The sequence below is a fragment of the Ursus arctos genome, unplaced genomic scaffold (assembly GCF_023065955.2).
Source record: "Ursus arctos isolate Adak ecotype North America unplaced genomic scaffold, UrsArc2.0 scaffold_5, whole genome shotgun sequence".
NCBI classification, from domain to species: Eukaryota; Metazoa; Chordata; class Mammalia; order Carnivora; family Ursidae; genus Ursus; species Ursus arctos.
This window is the reverse complement of record NW_026623067.1, coordinates 77,640,842-77,663,092: the sequence shown is the minus strand read 5'-3', so window position 1 is coordinate 77,663,092 and position 22,251 is coordinate 77,640,842. Positions and strand designations below refer to the sequence as shown.

Below are 22,251 nucleotides of genomic sequence, written 5' to 3'. Positions count from 1 at the left end.
ATTTATTAAGGACCTGCAGTGAGGAGCGGCGCATGCGCAAGCCTTGCGGCGACTGTGAGGCGCCCGAGAGGCCAGTGTACAGGCTTACCTTGTGCTCGGCATTTGTTGTGAGGGAGTTTCCTGGCTTGATCTTGGGCCGCTATGGGGAAGGTGAATGTGGCCAAGTTACGTTACATGAGCCGGGATGACTTCAGGGTCCTGACCGCGGTAAGAAGTTCGCCGTTTCTCCCTGCCCCCGGTTCTTTGCCACCGCGCGTTTTCTTGTTCCTGCAACTCGGCCGAGAGCTGAGCGCTTTGTAGGCCCTCTTAGGAGACCCGGGCTGGGAATGAGGAAGACCGACCGTCACATTTTTCAAAAGCCTTTGTTCAGAAGCTTTTGTCTTCCCCCCAAAGTCCCCCTCTTCTACTCATTTCCTTCCTTTCTGCTCCGCTACTTGTGCTCCAGAGCCGCACTTGCATCTCTGTGGCCTGGAACGCTTCTCTGACCCTGGGCTAACGACGACCCCCCCCCCCCCCCAGAAGAAGAGTTTATAAAGACTTTTGAGAATTGATAGCACTGAGTTCCTCACTCACAGATTCCCTCACATAGCATTCATTTAGTTTCAGTCAGTCAACACTATTTGTCTGGTTTTTAGTGACAATTCTAGAGAATTCAGAGGGGTACAAGACAAGGGTGACAGATAATCGAGTAAGTGGGTTAATAAATGAGGAAGACTATCAGATAATAAGTGCTGTGACGATGATAAAGAGGATAATAGAATAGAAACTATGTGCACGTTTGGGGTGGGGAGCATGAATGCCATCTTTAAATTGTGTGGTCAGAGAAGACTGCCAGAGTGGAAGAATCGTTTCTGTTTACTGTTGTAACCAAAATGTTAAGGCTTTTTGAAAAAGTTCTGGTCCTTTGTAGGTACTGAATAAGTATTTGCCAAGTAAAAGAAGAACTGGCAGGGGAGAGGGGGAAATAATAGGAGCTGAATGAGAAGGTGATCCAATGAACTTCTTGGAAAGAGTTCGAGACAGAGGAAACAGCTATACTAAGTGAAGATCTTCCGAGCTAGAAACAGTTTTTGAAGAGTGAAGGAAAAGGCCAGTGTGGCTGGAGCATAGTGAGCAAGAGGTTGACTGTTTGCAGATGTAATTGAACAAGGTGAGACAGATCATGTGCTATAGAGCCTTGAAGGCTTGGTAAAGAATTTGGAATATATTCTAAATATAGGGGAGCCACTGAATGTTTTAAGCAGGGGAGTGACAAAAACTAATTTTAATGGTGGTAGTCTTTATGGCGCAAAGATCAACAACACATAGATTAGGCATTTCCGGAATAAAACAATGAATTTTTAGAAGCTATTATCTTTTAGTTAAATAGGCAATACTTAAAGATTAAAGTATCAAATGCAAATTCAGTATGAAATTTGGAAGGTACTTAATTCATCTGCACTTTCTCTAAACACCGGTCACTTCTGAAAGATACCTTCCTTCTCTGCTTCCTCAGCACATTGATTTACTCCTTAATGCCTGACAGAAATAGGGGAGTCAAGAAAGAATGTTAGAGGCTAACAAGGGAAATGAGTTAAGGTGTGAGATTTTGGTTGAGACATCAAAACAGTGCCAATTTTATCTTCCAGAACTTTATCTCTGCAATATTTAAGTTCTTTTTCGAAGCTCACCAACAAAGGACCTACTTGTTAAATATAATATTTCAGTCTCTGTTGAGTCTTAACCATCCTTGGTATCAGCAGCCACCTTTCCTTGACTCTTTCTTTCCCTTACTTCTCAGGCACCTCCTACATCAATAATCATACTTTGACTGGCTGCTCTGACCTTTTAATGTGAACTTCCCCAAAAATTCTGTCCCTCAACCCTCCTTTGTCTTCCATTATCTCTTGCCTGAAGATCACATCCACTTCACGGCTTTTCTCTGTTACCTCTATCAAATAACTGACAATTTTATCCTTTAATTATGACTTCATTCCTGAGTATAGATACATCTTTCCAAATTACCTTAAACATCTTCATTTGAAAGACCTTCCAGAACTTTGAGTTGTGATTAATGGCCTTAAAACATCTGTCTTCATGTTCTCCGTTTCATAAATACTTTCAAGGGTTTTCGGTTTTCCTCAACAAATCTAAAACTCCTTGGTCTACATATCCAGGCCTTCCATATCTTTCTCAAAAGCCAGCCACTTTTTCTTGAATTCTATTTGCCATCACACCTGAGCTACCACTGTACTTGATATTGCTGTGCTCTGTATTTTCTTACCTATGTGCCGTGTCCAAATCTTTTGTCTTTCTCTGATACTCCCTTGTGTGTTTTTTCGGTTTTCCTGCATCTCATAGTCAATCTCAAGTGCCACATCTTTGAAACTGATCCCTCAGCTAGAATTATTTTTGTTCAGCCCTGAGCCACTTCTTTTTTAGTACTTACCATTTCTCATCTTCTAATAAAGTTAGATTGTAGGTTCTTATTTCCATAATGAGAAAATAAATTCTCCAGGAGTAGAGAGTATTTTTATATATTTTTTAATCTTCCACCATGCCTGTATATGATACTTTCATATTAAATACCTTCTTAATAAATACCTGAAATACCTATAGTTTTTAAAGATAATTAGGTGTCAATAAATATCTTCGTATTTGCCACATGTCAGTAACTATTAAGTATTTGCAATTTTTACACTTAGAGTTTAATAGAGGCAGAATATGAATATCTGTGATTATATAATCAAATTATGATTAGAAATATGTCCAGAATTACATCTCAGGATTGGCTAGGAAACTGCAGGATCAGAGAAATTTGAAGAAGTTAATTTTTTAGCATGATTTTGATAGCTCTGTGTTGATTATGATTACATATGATTCCTTTAATTTCAGGTTGAAATGGGCATGAAGAACCACGAAATAGTACCCTGCAGTTTAGTTGCTTCTATAGCCAGCCTTAAACATGGTGGCTGTAATAAAGTTTTAAGAGAATTAGTGAAACATAAACTCATAGCTTGGGAGCGTACCAAAAGTAAGTATTTGTGGCACCATTTGTGATTTTTCATGTAACTGGCTTCCCCCAGAGCAGGCATTTCAAAAGGTGGAAAATGAAAGTTGCCAGACCAGCAAAGTACTCTTTCTAGGCCTGAAAACTGCATACATTTACCATGTTCTATTAGAGCATTCATAGGACCCACCCAGGTCAAAGAGAGTGGAGAAACAGCCTCCATCTCCTGATAGGGGATTAACAAGTTCCAACTGGCAGAAGAGCAAGTAGGATAGAGATAATTATTGCTACTATCTTTGGCAAATACATTCTACTGCACTACTCTAAAGCATTAATTCTTAAACTATCTGCAGTGAGGGATGAGTTTCTTTTTTTCAACCTATCATGATTCCATACTTTGATAAAATAACAATAAAAAAGTTATTACTAGAAAAATGAAATTTAAAAAGTGATAAAATACACAAATTCCTTATTAGAGTTGAACACATAAAATAACTTGGTCAAAGTGATATAAAAATTTCTTAAGGTAACCGTTTCATTTCAGTTTCTGTGTCTTATCACAGACTGGTAACAAATATTTAGAGACTGGTATCAGTCTGTTTGAGTCACACTTTTGAGTAACACTGCCCTAGAGAAAAAAATACAAATTATAGGAAGAAATGCCAAACTCATAAGACTGGGTAAGCTAATCATTCCAACTAAGATTTCTTGTGTTTAAATTCTTCTCATGACTTGAACTAATGTGACTTGATTGTACGATATAAGTAAAATACAGTCTTTCGTTTAATTTTTTCTAGCTGTCCAAGGCTACCGGTTGACAAATGCAGGCTATGATTACCTAGCTTTGAAAACACTTTCTTCTAGACAGGTAGTTGAGTCTGTTGGAAACCAGATGGGTGTTGGCAAAGAATCTGGTAAGTGCTAACAGTATTACTGAACTCATTTTCTTCACTCTAGTTTCTGTTTACTTTTTCCCCCTGAGAAAGCATTATCTTTTATTTTTCCATTTTTTTCCAACTAAGCAGTAAATTGAAAAGTTGGTTGGAAATAATATAGATGATGAAATTACCCTTATTTTAGTAGATTGTTGTTTTTCATAAGTCTGTCACTGAATAATCAGTTATAGCAAGTATTAGTTTTCTTCTAATAACTAACATCTTTGGCAGATATTTTATTTGCTCTTATTTTATATATGGGAAATGGATATTTGTAATAGTTAAAATATGCAATACAAGTATTAGAAGACAGTGAATATCTAAAAGCCACAAATATATTTTTCTATCATAGAAATGTGGCAGTGTTAGGTATGTGTAAAACACAGAAAAAAGCATTCTAAAATAGCATTGAGCAAATTAGTATTGCAGGAGTGGTAAATATAGCACTGTGTGTGTGTGTGAAATGTATAAAATGAGGTAATGAGACACTTCTTTTTAGATACACTGCCTCTTAATTTTATGTATAGTTTTTTTATTAAAAAAAATAATGGCTTTTTTTTTTTTTTAAGAACTTTACTGCATGGAAATGATAAATAGTACAAAAGAAAGTACAATAAAATGTAAATCTTATTCCTGACCCCAGTCTCAATCTGCTGTTATTACTTCACAAATTTGTTAATCTTGCTTGAGACCTTATATATCCTTCTAGAAATATTCTGTGTTAATACTAGTATATAAGGTACTGAGAATATGTTTATATGCATTCACGTATTTTTTAATCACAAGTGAAAGCAAATATTACTTAACTGTTTTACACCTTGATTTTTTCCACTTGATGCTTTTTCTTTTTTTTTTTTTAATTTTATTTTTAAGTAGTCTCTACATCCAACCTGGGGCTCTAACTTACAACTCCAAGATCAAGAGTCCAATGCTCTACTGACTGAGCCAGCCAGATGCCTCTTGATGCATTTCTGATATCATTTCACGTTAACAGATAGGTCTTTTTCATAGTTTCAGAGTTTTTACATAGTATGAGTACTCAGTAATTGATTTACCAGTCCTAGCTGTTAGGGGCATTTATGTTACTTCATCTTTTCTTTTGTAAGTAATGGCATGGTGGACATCCTTGTGCACAAGTCTCTGTGCAAATGTGCAAATAAATTTGTAAATACAGTCTTAGAAATTGAATTATTAGTACAAAATTATGTACATTTAAAATTTGGTAGTACCAAATTTCCCTTCAAATTTTTACGCTAATTTATAATCCTGCCAGTGTGAAAGACAGATTCTTGATGTGTAATAATTAAAAGTTTTCATGAATAATTAGGACATATTTTAAATGTCACTATTTCAGATAGCAACTTTTTTTTAATAATTGGAATGCTTATGGAAAGATTTCCATTCTGATTACTATAGGATTCTATTCTTTTTTTCTTTTTAAGATTTTATTTATTTGACAGAGAGAGCACAAGCAGGGGGAGCAGCAGAAGGAGAGGGAGAAGCAGGCTCTCCACCAAGGGGAGCCTGATGCAGGGCTCAATCTCAGGACCCTGGGCTCACGACCCGAGCCAAAGGCAGACACCTAACCGACTGATCTACCCAGGCGCCCCTGTAGGATTATATTCTAACAACTGAATATTATTTATTGAAGCAGTTGAAGAATTGAACTTCATATTGTTGAAAAAGAAGATATTAAATCACTTCTCATACATGTAAGACACTAAGGGACGATTAGATTTTTGCCACTAAATTGAACTGAGTATTGAGCACCTTTGGAAGGAATAAACTTTGACACACTACATCCCTGTTTTCTTTTGTGGTAGATATTAATACATGTCATCTTATTTTGCATTGTGATTAAAATAAAGAATTTTGCTGAGTAGTAAGATTCTTGGTTATTAGGAAAGAATTTGATGCAAATAAAATCAAAATTCGGAAATTACAGTTGTTTGGAATGATAGTATAATAATGATCTTTTCTAAATCTTGGCTCTAGATATTTACATTGTTGCAAATGAAGAAGGGCAGCAATTTGCATTAAAGCTTCACAGATTGGGAAGAACCTCCTTTCGAAATCTGAAAAACAAACGTGATTATCATAAACACAGGCATAACATGTCTTGGCTTTATTTATCTCGTCTCTCTGCCATGAAAGAATTTGCCTATATGAAGGTATTTGGTAAATACTTTTATATTTCTTAACCAAATCATACGTGTAGTTGAAAAGATATAGTGACAGTTACCAGTCTGTTGCCCCCACATCTGTACCCCCAGTCCCAATTCTTTCACTTACTTTTAACTGTTGATTATTTCTGTTATTTGCTTTTCTGGTGACTTTTCTTCTATGCGAAGGCATTTTTCATTGTTACTAATGCAAATTAAGGCAACATGTGTTCTGCAGTATTAATAAGATATTATCTTACAATAAGAGATAATATTCTGCAATATTAACAAATAGCCTTAAATAATTAATGCTGTAATTGCCTCACAAATGTGTGTGTGAATGTGTGTCTATTCAGTGTACATAAATATGCATACATTTGTCTCTAGTTGAAAACCCCAGGGAATTACCTATAGTAGTTATCTGTAGAAACCTTAGTGTCTCAGATAAGTTGACTAGTATTTTTCTTTCATGTAATGGAGAAGAAATGTTGGTTTACAAATATGCATGCATATTAGGAATGGTAAAAATCTTTAGCCTTTATCCTTTCACCTTCAAAATTAAGTTCAGGATAGATCTGTTAAATATCTTTAATAACCAAATTAAGAATCTTCAATAATGTTTAATTAAACAGAAAATGGTATTGTATTATTATTATTCTCCAGTAGTGTTTATTTGTGACTACTTATCTTCACTTTTTAAAATTTTGAATTATTAAAAGTCACACTAGCGGCACTCGGCTGGCTCAGTTGAAAGAGCATGCATGCAACTCTTGACCTTGGGATTGTGAGTTTGAGTCCCACATTAGGTATAGAGATTACGAAAGATACACACATATATACATTTAAAAAAAAAAAAAAAGAAGAAGTCACTCTAGTATATGACCAGTATAGGAAACTCATAGGAGTTTCAGTTTGGTGTTCTTTGAGTAGGTTATTTTAATTCATGTGCTTAAATTTTTAGTAATCATGGGGGAAGAATTCTCAAGACAATATAAGTGATACTGATACCATACATGATGTTTCTTGTCTTATACTAATGGTTTGTAACCTGTTACAGACAATCAGTAAGTAAGCAGTTTGGTAGAGATTTACGCATTTTCCCAAAACTTCATTCAGTGTTGTCTCAGATGTTTATATGAAGGTACTAGAATAGAACCTGGTTGTGCATAAATATGCTCCTTAAATTTGTGCTCTTCTTTCCCTAGAGAGTAAAATAAGATTAGGTGATAGCTTAAGGATTAAGCCATAGTGTAAGAGCTAGACCACTATGACAATAATTAAGGTTATTATATGCTATTGAGCTGCCAAGACATGTTCAAAAGTACTTGCATTGGAAAAAAAAAAAAAATCTTTAAAGCCAAACAGACAAAAACCTTTGGGGACTAGGAAGTAGTTCAGTTCCTCTAACAAAGGAGGTAGGAAATAAACAGCTTTATAAAACTAACACTGTTAATAGATATATGTTAAATATCAGTTGTATGCCTATCACTGTATTAAGTACCTGGTGTACAGTGGGGTGAAGGTGTGGATACCAAAAGAATAAGTAATGCAGTCAGTGTCTTAAAGTTGGGAATACAGCACAAATATATACAAAGAATAGTTTAAAAATTATGTTACATTTAGAGAAGCTTCTGTAGACTAGAACAGTTGATGAAGGAGGTTTCATAAAGCGAGTAGGAGTTTAGTAGAGTCATGAAGCATGCATATAATTTGTCTCTAAGGAGAAGATGGTAAGACAGTGTACTTTGCAGAGGAGCCACTATGGGCAAAGACATGAATATGGATATAAGCCCTGTCTGTACGCCAGAGTCCTTATTAAAAAGAGTATTAGAAAAACTAGGACTGGGGGCGCCTGGGTGGTACAGCGGTTAAGCGTCTGCCTTCGGCTCAGGGCGTGATCCCGGCATTGTGGGATCGAGCCCCACATCAGGCTCCTCCGCTATGAGCCTGCTTCTTCCTCTCCCACTCCCCCTGCTTGTGTTCCCTCTCTTGCTGGCTGTCTCTATCTCTGTCGAATAAATAAATAAAATCTTTAAAAAAAAAAAAAAAAAGAAAAACTAGGACTGGGTAAGTGGATTAAAGAATTTTGAAAACTAGGAAAAATTTTCCAGACTGAAATCAATACTTAATAAATACTGTAGATTTTTTTTAATGGAGCATTGACATAAGTATTTTAATTTGGTACTGGTACACAGAATAACAGTTAGATATGGTGGCAAGAGCTAGAACCACTGTTGGAGCAAATAGTATAAGTAACAAAGGCCTACTTTGAAATGGTAGCATTCCAGATTGTAGAGGGCATATATCTAAGATATTCGGACTTTGTTAGCAATAGGATAGGAAAAGTAAAGCATATGGGGAAAGAGTGGATTTTTGGTTGATCTGAAGTAACATCTAACTCAGACCGCTACTGTATATATATTTGTCACATAATAGATTTATTTATATTCTATATTGTGGTCAGTGCTCTATAAAGTAAAATTCCTGATCTGTGTATTTCATTTCCTAATCTGCCAGAAGACAAGAGTATTTTCCAAATCACAATTTATTTCCATGTGAATTTTTTTTTTAATTTTTATTTATTTATTTGAGAGAGGACACAAAGGGAGAGTGAAAGGGAGAAGCAGACTTCCCGCCGAGCAGAGTCTCTGATGTGGGACTCGATCCCAGGACCCCGAGATCACAAACTGAGCTGAAGACAGATGCTTAACCAACTGAGCCACGCAGGCGCCCTCCATGTGAATTTTTAAGCACACTCCCAATTTAATGGCAGAAACTTAACAAAATAAGAAGAGGATGTATCCTAAGAGGCTATAGGCTTCTTGGGGACAGACTTTTTAACATTCATTTCTGTAACCCGAGTACCATGTATAATAGTAAATGTTCAGTAAATAAATGGTTGGTGGAAAAGTGAATTAAGTAAACTGGTTTAAAATTTTGCTTTATGTATAGCTCATTTTATGCTGTGCTTATTTGCCATATGTAAATAAGCATGTGTTAACTAATTTTGTAGAGGCTTGTGTGTTTTTTCTTCTGGTTGTGGGCAGGTACATTTACTTTTATTTTTCCCTAAAAATTAATGACCTCTTCGTTAGTTTATACCTGTTTTGCTATGTTTTAGGCATTGTATGAGAGGAAATTCCCAGTCCCAAAACCAATTGATTATAATCGCCATGCAGTGGTCATGGAACTCATAAATGGCTATCCTTTGTAAGTATTTATTATTTTTGAAACTGTGGATCCTAATAAATAAATGTAAGGTGTAGTTTTCAAAAATAAATTTTTTTGATTAAATGGAATATTACTTCTGGGAGATAATAAATTAATGGAAAGTCTCAAATGCAAATTAAAAATTCAGTTTCGTTCTGACAGTATGGATTTTGTAATCTCTGTGATTCATTCAACAAGTATTTATTAACAACCTAGTATATACCAAGCACTATTCTAGGCTCAGCAGTGAACAAAACAAAATCCCTGCCTTCATAGAGCTTATGTTCTGTTGGAAGGAGATATGCAATAAATAGCTAAACAAGGAAATGTATGATTGATTATCAGATGGTAGAAAATGCAGAGGATAAAAATAAAGCAGGTAAGGGGGACAGGAAGTACTGAGGTAGGTGGAGGAAGCTGCTATTTTTATAAAAATGGTCAGGAAGAGTCTCATTGATAAGGTGTTTTTTGAGCACAGTCCTAAAAGAAATGAGAGAGAAAACCATGCAGCTATCTAAGACATCCAGATAGAGGGGGCAGCAAGTACTTAAGTCCGGGGATGGGAGCATGCCTGTATTTTCAGGGACCAGTGAGGAGCTTGTATGGCTGGAGTTGAGTGAGTAAAGGCAGAGATTATAAGTGATGAGATCAGAAAGGCAGCAGGCAACTAGATCATTTAGGGTTTATAGGCCACTGCAAGGAATTTTTAATTTCTTTTTTAATACATTTCATATATAAATTTAAAGTATGCAACATGTTGATTTCATACATTTATATATTACAATGTCATTGCCAGTGTAGTAATAGTTAGCACAAGGGCTTTTTTATTTTGATTGGGATAAGAAGCTATGGAAGATTTTGGAGAAGAGACATGATGTGACTGTTCTAAAGGATTACTATGGCTGTTGTTTTGAGAATGGACTGAAAGGAGATAAGGACAGAATTAGGAAGACTAATTAGCCGATTATTGTAATAATCCAGGCAAGAGATGATGGTTGTTTAGATCAGAGTTATAGATTTGAAGGTTATAAAAAATGGTCAGATTCTGGATATATTTTTTAGGTGGAGCCAACATGCTTTGTTTGGGATTGGATATTGATATGAAGGAAGAGGAATGTCAAGGATAACACCAAGGTTTTGGGCCTGAATAACAAATTAATTAGAAGTACAAAGTTGTCATTTACAGAAATGGGAAAGACGATAGAAAGAACAGCTTGGAGTTAGAAGGTGAAATAGAGTCAGAGGCTCAGTGTGGGACACGTTTAAGTTTGAGATGCCTTAGAGTTCAGAGAAGTCTGAATTGAGGTCAGTGTAGATAAAGTGTTTAAAGCCATGAGCCTGAATGAGATCACCAAGAATGATTGCAAATAAAGGCTCCTAGCAATAACCTTTGAGGAGCTCCAAAATTTAAAGGTTAAGGAAAGATGAACTAGTAAAAAAGACTAAAAGAAGGAATGATAAATGTGGAAAGAGGATAGCCTGAAGAGATGGTGTACCAAGAGCCAAGTGAAGGAACTGTTCAGCTAGGGTGAAGAGGTTAACTGACACCAAATAATGACCACTGGATTTAGCAACATGGAAGTCATTGGTAGCTTTGACCAGACCTGTTTCTTTGGAACAAGGTGGATGAAAATGTTTGAAATGGGTTCATTAGAATGGGAGGGAAAAAATGAAGAAAGTGCATGTAGAGGAGTTTGGCTATAATTATCAAAGAAAGTATATAGTGGAAAGAGGATACAGAATTGAGGCAGGGCATGCTTTTTTTTGTTTGTTTGTTTGTTTTTTAATAGTTGAGAGCTGTTATGTCTGTATGCTGGTAGAAATGAAGAGAAAACTGTTAGGGAATTAAGGAATGGAAATAATAATACACACACATGCTTGCTTTCATGAAAATCATAAATGAATACAAATAACCTATTTTCATACTTTCAGATGTCAGATACACCATGTTGAAGATCCTGCATCAGTATATGATGAAGCTATGGAGCTAATTGTCAAACTTGCAAATCATGGGCTGATTCATGGAGATTTTAATGAATTCAATCTCATTTTGGATAAAGATGACCACATCACCATGATTGACTTTCCACAGATGGTTTCAACTTCTCATCACAATGCTGAATGGTATATGCTAAAAGTGATTCTGGATATGGGTGTGTTTATGTGTGATGTAATAATTTTTTTCTTGGTTTTTCAACTTTGTAATACTGTCATTTGGGTCAATAACTGGTTTGAAGTGGCTGATGTTAATGGTCTAAAAATTTGTTGGTTTTTTTTAAGATTTATTTATTTGAGAGAGTGCGTGTGCATGGAGGGAGGGGCAGTGGGAGATGGAGAGAGTACTTGAGCGGTTTCCCCGCTAAGCACAGAGCCTGACATGGGGCTCAATCCCAGGACCCTGAGATCATGACTTGAGCCACAATCAAGAGTTGGATGTTTAACCGACTGAGCCACCCAGGGGCCCCTTTTATTAAAGGATGTCAAACTAGGAAATCCCCCCCTAAGAGAATCTTATTCTTCAGTGTTTTAAAGGGGGGGGGGGGAATGCACTTGGATCCAGGTTTTAAAACCAGTGGTCATTAAGTTTATGCTGTATATTGGAAATCTGAAGAAACTGCCTCTTTTATAAACCATCAAAAGAATTTGAATTACTTGTGTAATCTGACAGACTTTTGAAAGTCACACTTTCTTAGCCAAACAACCCTTTATTCAAACTTGTAGGTGAAAGCCCAGTTTTTAAAGCAAAAGCCTGCTCAGAAGAAACAGGGACATAGAGAAGGAAACTCTAGAACCCCGTCCTTTCTGCCTTTCCCCTTTTCTCTCTGCTCCATGGTTGCCTCCAAGAGTGTTTCACCAAGTGTAATTTGATAATTGTGATGACCTTAATAAAAAGTGTGACTTTGGAGTGGACTCAGTTGCCAGACCAAGAATATCTCTCCTGTCGTTTTTAGCTTTTATTTTATTACTAGAAAAGAATTTATGTAAAACCTCATCCCTGACACAGGGCAGAATCACTTTGTATGCTGTGATAAGCTCATTCTTCACATTACTTAACCATGTAAGCTAGCAAAGCTGTGAAATATGACAGAATATTTTCCCTTGTATTTCATGATGCAACTGATTGTAATCAGATTAAAGTTGAACATTTTTTCTCCTCCTGTTCCAAGTTAGAATATGAGAAACTTCTCTTTTCCTGAAAGTAATAACTGCTATCACTTATATAATAGAGATAATGAATTTTTGGAAAGTGGGAGCTCAAACTAATTTGTGTTCAGTTAAGATTTTCTTCCTCCTGATTTTCATTAGAAAATGTCTATACTTTAGAAAAAGTAATGTCCATTAAATATAAAGAATATTTCCAACCAAACGATTACTAATAGATTATTAGGTGCTTGGGTGATGACTAATCACCATTTTTATTATATGGGGAACAAAGTCACACAACGAAGGAACATCCAGGAACCACCAGAATTAGAGAAGGAAACGATGACAAATCATGACATTTGAAGTGTAGGCTGCATTATTATATAGGAAAACAGTGTGATTTAAGTTGATATTTAATGGGCAAGTACTGTGGTGAAGGAGTTATGCTAAGCCCCAAAAATTAAGATATAAATTAATAAAAAATTAAAATATAAATAAGACTTATCTCTGCTTTTGAAGATTTTGAGATTTTGTCTAGTTAGATGAGACATAGACGTATATAAAAAGATGATTTTAAAATAATTTATTGAGGTTTTTCCCAGGGTGCCCTAAAAGGAAAGAAGAGTGAAATTATCTTTCCAGACTTCATATTTCTCTAAAATATTAATTAATTAATATTCAAGCAGGTAGTCAATTCCACGTCACCCTGTTTCTTAATTCTCCCTTATCTAGAAACGTAGAGAATTTAATCTGTTCTCACTGCTTTATAGTGGCCTAAAAAACAACCTGATATTCACAGGTCCTTCTACCATTGGTCCAGATTAACATGTCTTCAGATCATTATTTATAAGCCATGGCATTATTTATCTCTTTTGGCTGTTCTTGCAAATTAGCTAATGGATAATAATAGTATATAAACATAACATAATTTAATAGTCCCCAAACTTTTTCTTAGGTGTCACTAACCTATTTTAGCTTTAGCTTTAGCAGTTGACTGGGGTTCTAATGCATATAGCTGATGAGAAGTATAACCAGACAGACTGGAAACTAAAGAGGAAGAGTGGAAACCTGCCCCCACACCGCAGATCCAGAGACTTCTTTTCTGAGATTCATATACATCTTATCTTCTCTTAGTATGTCTGTTGCAGTATGGGAAGACCTCGAGTTTTAACTGTAGGGACTGTTCATCTTTGACAGCTTGCGTTTCCGCTTTTAGTTTTAGTTTTCTCTGCTTTTAGTTTTAGTTTTTTCAAACACACTGGCAACTGATTTGTTTCTTTTATTTTTTTCTCATGAGTAACATCCTTTTTCGTGCAATGATTAGGAGTGTCATTAATAAGGATATCGTCATTGACTAATAAGGAAAAATATGAGCAACACAGGCTGTATCAAAAATGATTCTTGGGGCGCCTGGGTGTCTTAGTCGTTAAGCGTCTGCCTTCAGCTCAGGGTGTGATCCCAGGACCTGGAGAGCCTGCGTCTTCCTCTCCCACTCCCCCTCATTGAGTTCCCTCTCTCACTGGCTGTCTCTCTCTCTCTCAAAATAAATAAATAAAATCTTTAAAAAAAAATGATTCTTGCTTTTACAGGTATTTTGACAGAGATGTTAAATGCATTAGAGATTTCTTCATGAAACGTTTCGGCTATGAAAGTGAGCTTTATCCAACTTTTAGTGATATCAGGTTTGTACTCTGGTTTGTTTATATTTAGTTCTAAGAGTTTTAACAGTTAGTTTCATCTAAAAAATTTCCAAATGGTGACCCTTCAGCACATTATGATCGTTGAGTATCATTGCTGTCTAATGTATAAATGAAATTTAAAAACTAGAAAATTCCTGTCTTTGGTCTGTTAAGGCACTGTTACTGAATTTAGGGGAGGAACATACCTAGTTTCTTAGAAATACACAAACTTTTAATGCAAAGTGCGGTTTGATATGTGAATAACCCATTTTTAAGGAAGCAGGTCGAGTGTTCATTGGATTTTATGTTTTCCTTCATTCATAAGAGAAGCTATGTTTAATTGATTCATGGAACATAATTATATTTAAATTCTCAAAGCAAAATTTTCCCATTTTATATACTTAGTTATATTTTCTGATTTGAGATGATTGACATAACTTAAAAGGAAAAATCTTTATCCCCTTTTGAAAGTGAATTTATTAAATCAATATCAACTGAAGTTTAACCTTTCTGTTAGTATTTGTTGCTTTTCATAGTCACTTTATTCTTAAGTGACAACAAGCCTATATCTTTTACCTTTGTATACTTAACTAAGTATTAGATTTTAGGCAAAGAAAAATCTTTAAAATATATAAACTACTAACTTATTTGAGGATTATAATTTATCAGAATAATAAATATTTACCCATGTCATGTAGATTTTTTTCCTATTGCTTGTCATTCTTTTTTTCTAGGAGGGAGGACTCTCTTGATGTAGAGGTTTCTGCCAGTGGCTACACAAAGGAAATGCAGGCAGATGATGAACTGCTTCATCCATTAGGTCCAGATGATAAAAATATTGAAACAGAAGACGGGTCTGAATTCTCACATTCTGATGAAGACATGTCAGAAAAAGCAAAGGTTTGTAGTTTAGAAAATCAGAGTGATCGAAATTCTACAGATGATACAGCTGACTGCTGTTGCATATCATCTGAAGATCTTGAGCAGATAAAGGAAGATGATTTGTCAGAGGAGAGTGCTGATGCACACAATTTTGAAATACCTGAATTCAGTCAAGCTTTAGAAGAAATAGAAGGGCAGGTTGTTGACAACAGTTCTGTAACTAACTGTTCTGAGGAGAAAAACAAAACTGAAAATGACACCAGGCAAGATGGTAAAGCAGGTCAAGGAGGAATCCCCATGGGCTATGAAGAGTATGAAGATGCATGCCCTCATCTGATTGCCTTGTCATCATTAAACAAAGAAATCAGGCCTTTCAGGTATAGATTTCTGTTGATTGATTTTTTTACTTTAATGTGGAGACCTATACTTTCTTTAAGTTTAGTAAGTGAGTGGGTGTGTGTTCTTGTTTTTTCCCAAATGATGTAACTGAGCTATATTCTGCCCCATTATGTGTAAAAAATGAAGCAAATAACCTTTTGTTGTTAAAATTCACATTACCCTTTACAACCTGTTGTGTCAGTTTTAAGCAGTTTGCCTTAAAAATGCAAACCAATTACTTTTAAAGAATTATTTATAAATGATAAATTGATCTTGACAAAATGATAAAGTTGTAGACAGATGAATGTTCATATATTTTTGTAATTTTACATCTAATATATGTTTGATTTATATGCAGTCCAATAAACATGCAGTAAACGTGCTCCCTTCCTGAAATATCTACTTATAGTGAATTTTCTCTTGTACTTTGAACCCTCTATCCTTATTTGCTCATGTACAGTTAAGATTATACAATGTTACTATGTTATTTTTCTTATAAGAGTTTTTTTCTTGCAAATATTAATATTAGCAAAAGATATAAAAAATTTGATTTTTAGATTTGGGATAGTTTATCCAGAATCAAACAATTATATTTTAATGAAATGGAGTTTTATGCAAAATAGTAATATGACAAAATTAAATCAATAGTACATTTATTAGGCATTTCTCAGTACATGTTCAGGCTTACATCCTAAGGCTGTAACCTTTAGAGTTTTACTGTGAAGCAAAACACAGAAGTTTTGTGCCTTTTTTTGTATAACCATATCCGGAATCACAGGGCCCTTACCACTCAACCACTCAAATAATTAGCTTGTAAAATTAAAATCAAGTGTGGCAGTGGCTAAGGAATTTGAGTAAGTAATAGAAGAAAATCTACATAGGTTAAATAGTTTTAGCACAGAATAATTTGTTCTCTTTGAACACATGTTGGGCAAAATTTTTATTCTTTAGAGTAGAAACAAGATAACATTTTGATGAAAAATATTGACTGTTAGGGTTAATAGTGTCTGAGTTTTTTATACCTTGTTTGCATTAAAACTTCAATCAATATGTAAAACAGGTTAGTTTCCATCATTTTTTCTGCCTTAGCAAAGCAGACTCCATAGAGTAAGAGTACTCTTTATTCCATCTGTTTGGGAGATGGCAGGGAAGTGTTCCAAGGATTTATATTGTAAGAGGCAGATATGTGTAAAGTTCAGTGAAAGAAAAGGAAAGGATTAGTGGGAAAGATATGAATTGTGGGGATATGATAACAAATTTGGTGGCTGAAACATTCTACCATTTTGTAATTTTGATAGTGACTATTCGAATGCTGACAAATGAAAAGTGTTAATATATTGGGCTGAATTGTAGGTAGTTTTACCTTCAAGAAATTTTAAATATAATGATCTTTCTGGCCTGTATGTTATGTTTTTTAAGTTTTACTATCTTGTAGGAATAATATAAATTAATCACATAATTAACTAAAAAATTAACTGGATAATTTGTGATTTTCTTTTAATTTTAGAGATGAAGAAAATACAGAAGATATTAAACAGTACAGAACAAGAACTCTGAGTGTTACTTCTGCGGGCAGTGTTTTAAGCTGTTCAACAATTCCTCCGGTAACTATTCAACATTTTCCAAATGTTGATTAGGTCATTACCATGGACAGATTGTAGACACTCATATATGGTCTAGTCCCTGCAGTTGAACAATGAGGAAATTGAGGCCCAGATAGGTTATGTGACTTTGCTCAAGGTTACCCAATGACAGCACTGCAGCTGAAGTGTAAAGATGCACCAGTTTCACTTGCTAGTTCTTTAATTTTGAAGGAGAAAAATAGGTGATTTAAAAATTTTTGGTATCTTAAGTTTTTGTTGGTCATTTAGCAGCTGTGTTCAGAAGAATTTCTTAAGGGACATTGTCTGTGCAGGATAGTGAACACAAATCGTCCAGCTCTTGAGGAGCTTTACTGCCTGCCATCCTTCTCTGCAGGGCACCCAATAGGAAGAATCAGTTTATTTCCTTTGTAAATTTTTAAGGAAAGAGATAAAATTACATCATTGGTATATTGGGTGTTTTCCTTCTGCTTAAAGGCATTAAGTTCAAATTCCATTGAAACCAGTTTTTAGTGATAATTTCACTTAAAATGAACAAAAAAAACCAATTTAGAAGTTAGAAAGGAGGAAATAAAATTATGTGGAATGTGAATTCAAAATAAAAAAAAGAACTTTGTTTTTACTGAACTTCTGATTTCCAAGTTTCATATATATTTTAAGTTAAAATGTATGTCCTATGGATATAATATGGGTTATTTACAAAATTAAATCAGAATTATCGAAGACAAGCTAAAAATAACATACTGTATTTTATAATATAGCATACTTGTTATGGTTCTAGGAACTTTATTTGATAATAGAAACAATTAGAGCTTGTCAGACCAGAATAAAAGTGTGAAATTCTGTAAATGTTGTTTTTTTTTTTCACACTCTTTACTGTTGGCCTTGTAATGTACCTGATTTTCTGGATGTAAAATTCAAATCTATGGAATTTTTGAAGCATCTATTAATTATATTAAAAGATAAAAGTCTGCCTTTAAGTATTATCAATCTGTTTTTATTAATAATTTTTTTATAATATTTTTTATTATATTATGTTAGTCACCATACAGTACATCCCTGGTTTTTGATGTAAAGTTCGATGATTCATTAGTTGCGTATAACACCCAGTGCACCATGCAATACGTGCCCTCCTTACTACCCATCACCAGCCTATCCCATTCCCCCCCCCCCCGAAGCCCTCAGTTTGTTTCTCAGAGTCCATAGTCTCTCATGCTTCATTCCCCAATATATAATTTCTCGTACTTTTTAGGGGTTCCAGGGTGGCGAGTTGGTTGAGTGTCTGACCCTTGTATTCGGCTCAGGTCTTGATCTCAGAGTCCTGAGATAAAGCCCTAGGCCGTGTCAGGCTCTCACTCATACTACTCTTCCACTCCCTCTGCCCCTCCCCCCTCTCTTTTAAATAAATAAATCTTTAAAAAAAAAAAAGACTTTCTCACACTCTTTGATTGCCTGTCCACCCTTGGCTTTGATATTTTCTATACTTAATGAGTTTTTATGTACTCTTTTTTTCTTTAATTTCTTAGATTCAAAACATAAGTGTAATTTATGTAATTACAGTGGTGTAAAATCGGCAATTGCATATAAAGAAAGTATAGATTACTAATTAATGCTGCTTCCTTAAAAATAAAGGTATGCTGTCTTCTGTATATAAAAATGATGACACTGACTGTCTTTAGGTCTTGACTTTATCCCGTTTCCCTTATAGCTAAAAGGAACTTAAAGTTTAAAATGGGGTCAAACCTATAATGAATTGCATTATAAAATACAAATTTACCTTCTAAAGAAAAAAAGATCTCTTAAGCCTAGCTTGATCAAAGAGGTTTCCCTGTAGTCAGTGGAAACAAATTGATCATCTTAGTTCTACATTCTTTTGGAAATTTGGTCACACTCTTTTCCTTGAGGTCACATTATTTTGTTAAAAGGTTAGGGGAAAACAATTTATTTTGTTACCTCTGTTAATTTGATGATTATTGTTTTACTGTCTGGTAAAAGATTTTCTCTGTGTTCTTTGAAACTGTAATTGTAAGATCTGTTTTCTTCATATAAATACTTTTCTAGTTCTCTGTTATGGGCAAAGGTGCCGCTTATCAACCCTGTTCTTCCTAATATGTAACAGATTCTAATTAAACATTAAGGTATATTGCTTTGTAATAAATATATATGTGGCCAACAATAACAAAACAAACAATGGAATCAACAAAATGCATGATTTTTGTTAATTTTTTATGTACTCCCATAATAATACACAAGTATTTTATTTCGTGTTTCATTTTAAAAAATACATACTAAACGAGATTTTCTCCCCTTTTTTTTAACATGAAAAAAGTAACCTTGTAGGATTCATAAATTGTTCTGGATTAGGTTGAGGTGCGTACATAGTAATCTGTTATCTCCTTATTTTCTTCTTGGTATGATTATCCTATGGTCTTATCAAAGTGAAGAACCAAGGGGAAATTCAAGCAGAACACTTAGAAAATAAATTGATTTTTTTTCATGGCATTATTCTAAAGGCCTCTGAACTCCTCTAGTTTAAATGTGGTGTGTGTTCTACTGTTGTCTTCCTGGGACTTTTCGTCATCTTTCCTAGTTCCTTCTCTTTCTCTTACCTAGTTTACTTCTTTACTTGGCAGTACAGATTCCAGTAATTATATGAGCGAATGGGATGGTCGGTTCTTTTTATTACTAAAAATGTCTTATCCTGTTCTCACACTTGATTGGGAGTTTAAGTGTTCGAGTTGTGGTTTGGAAATAACTTTCTTTCAGAATTCTGAAGGTATTGCTCTTTTGTCTTTGTTGTAGTTAAGAAGATGCTTTTCGGGGCTCCTGGGTGGCGCAGTCCTTAAATGTGTGCCTTCGGCTCAGGGCGTGATCCCGGCGTTCTGGGATCGAACCCCACATCAGGCTTCTCCGCTGGTAGCCTGCTTCTTCCTCTCCCACTCCCCCTGCTTGTGTTCCCTCTCTCGCTGGCTGTCTCTTTCTGTGTCAAATAAATAAATAAAATCTTTAAAAAAAAAAAAAGATGCTTTTCTGGGTGGCTCAGTCGTTAAGCGTCTGCCTTCATTTCAGGGTCCTGGGCCGCATCAGGCTCCCTGCCCCGCTGGGAGCCTGCTTCTTCCTCTCCCACTCCCCCTGCTTGTGCTCCCTCTCTCGCTGGCTGTCTCTCTCTCTGTTAAGTAAGTAAATAAAATCTTAAAAAAAAAAAAAAAAAAAAAAGATGCTTTTCTAATTCAGGATTCTGGTCTCCTGTTGGGTTAAAGAGGCTATCATAGTTTTCTGGTCTTCCTAGGGTAGGAAAGAATCCTGGGGGCCAATCACACTTATTCTAAACTTTCAGCCAATCCTACAGCTTTTAGTTCTGAAAATTCTGGGATACCAGTTTCTTATAAGCCTCTTGCCTTACTGGGTGTGGATGACTACATCTCATGGGGTATCAGCCTCTGCAGGGTCTTGAATTCTGATTCTTCCCTCTGTTCCACCTCTATTCTCGTACCTTTTTTCCCACTGAGAATCATTAAGACTAAAATTAAGAAGGATGACTTGGTAAAGCCTGTCAGTTGAATGTAGTCTCCTTAACTGTGTTAAATAATGTAAAGTCTCCATTTAACTTACCTGGTCCGAAGTTTTATAGTACACATATACAACCCAAGAAACAGTGTGTTAGGCAGACTAATTCTTCTAGCCCCTTTTTACCTCAGATCCGTTATTCTTTAATTTTTTAATGACAGATTTTTAATAAATGCTTCTTTGTGCCTAGCATAGGGTGGGGCATATTAGCAAGAGACCCTTTCTTCAAACTTTGCAGTGTTTATCTCTTTTTTAGGAAATAAGTTGGATGATGCAAGGTTATGTACAATTAAATAACAGGCTGTAGTGCTTCAGACAAAGAAAAGGTTATTGGGAACAGAATATTCAGACTTTTTATTCATCTTGTAAGTGACATTGGCAGCCTGGGTCTTAAAAATTTGCATTTATACTGAGAAAGCATTCTACATCTCCCAGAAATTGTATAAAGTCTTTTCTATGTAACTGCTGCCATCAGGTCATCTCTACACCTGAAGTTATGAAGACACTCTTGGATACATTTTGACCAGTTGTGAATGCTTTCAAACATAATTTTCTACTGCAAGCCATGTCTACTTTTACCTGGAAAGCAGAGGAACAAGCAGTTTTTATCTTGGGTTTTTTGGTTTTTTATTTCTGTTTTCAGTTTTCCTGATGGACACTAGGTGGCACTATGGCGATTTGTTATTCAAAGAATTGTGTACTACTTTTTGCTATAATCTATATTTCTGTTAGGAATTTAATTTCTCATATTTTGTAACCGTTAGTTTGGTGTTTATTTTATTGCTGGTTTATATAGTACTGTCAGTTTGGAATTTAAGAAATTCATGCTCTTAACAAATTTGAAAAAGTATTAGCAATGTAAATCTGTTTTATTGAATATTTACTCTTTATCAAAATGGTCAGTTATGAGTAATACTAACTCATGAAATCTTTCCAGGAAATGGTGAAACAGAAGGTGAAACGTCAGTTGACAAAACAGCAAAAATCAGCTATCAGACGTCGATTGCAGAAAGGAGAAGCAAATATATTTACAAAACAACGGAGAGAAAACATGCAAAATATTAAATCAAGCTTGGAAGCAGCCAACTTTTGGGGAGAGTAATATATTTAAGATCTTATATATTTTCAAAAAGTTATGATCCCCTTTTAAGCCACGCCTAGTCTTTTCTAGACCAAGACACGTAGATAAATAGATAAATAAACTCTCATTCGTCTATTAATTTGACTCATTTGGTATGTGTCTTCCAAAGAATTACAGTAATTCTGCTAAAGCATTCCAATTCTCCCAAGTATTTTAGGTGACTGGTAAATCCACTAAAAATCTGTTTTTCAAAATAATCTTTCTTAGGAATATTTGGGTATTTTAAAAAATATCTATTACTATTTTTGTTGTTTTTTGTTCTACTTTGTAGGGTTGTTTTGAGGACTACATAAGATAGTGCACAGAAAGCATTTAGAACAACACCCAGCACTTTACAAATATTCCTTAAAGAGTAGTTATTAGAATGATAATTGTAATGATGTTTATCTTTCTGATATTCTAATGATTTGGTTGCATTCTGTTTAGCCACTGGAAGAATTTACTGTCATCTGTTTTTTTCGTTTCCAGTATTAAGGATCAGCGACTAATGCATAATTTTATTTTCTGCTTTTTAAATTGGTAATGCAGTCATGGAAACAGAAAGTTGCCATGGTCTCACCACA

The 22,251-nt window shown here is 35.0% G+C and overlaps 1 protein-coding gene across 2 annotated transcripts; it reads left to right on the top strand.

Moving 5' to 3' along the window:
- Window positions 1–25: 25 nt before the first annotated feature.
- On the top strand, window positions 26–21,767 carry RIOK2 (RIO kinase 2). Of its 2 annotated transcripts, none has more exons than XM_026498568.4 (10): window positions 26–207; window positions 2,875–3,013; window positions 3,787–3,903; window positions 5,920–6,095; window positions 9,208–9,296; window positions 11,229–11,420; window positions 14,030–14,122; window positions 14,854–15,378; window positions 16,887–16,983; window positions 21,485–21,767. In XM_026498568.4, the coding sequence occupies exons 1-10, from the start codon at window positions 142–144 to the stop codon at window positions 21,647–21,649; spliced, it is 1,659 nt and encodes a 552-aa protein (XP_026354353.2). In that variant the 5' UTR covers window positions 26–141; the 3' UTR covers window positions 21,650–21,767. The 2 variants fall into 2 exon arrangements, with proteins under 2 accessions (XP_026354353.2, XP_057163227.1); XM_057307244.1 differs by lacking the exon at window positions 21,485–21,767 and adding an exon at window positions 19,783–19,996.
- The last annotated feature ends 484 nt before the right edge of the window (window positions 21,768–22,251 follow it).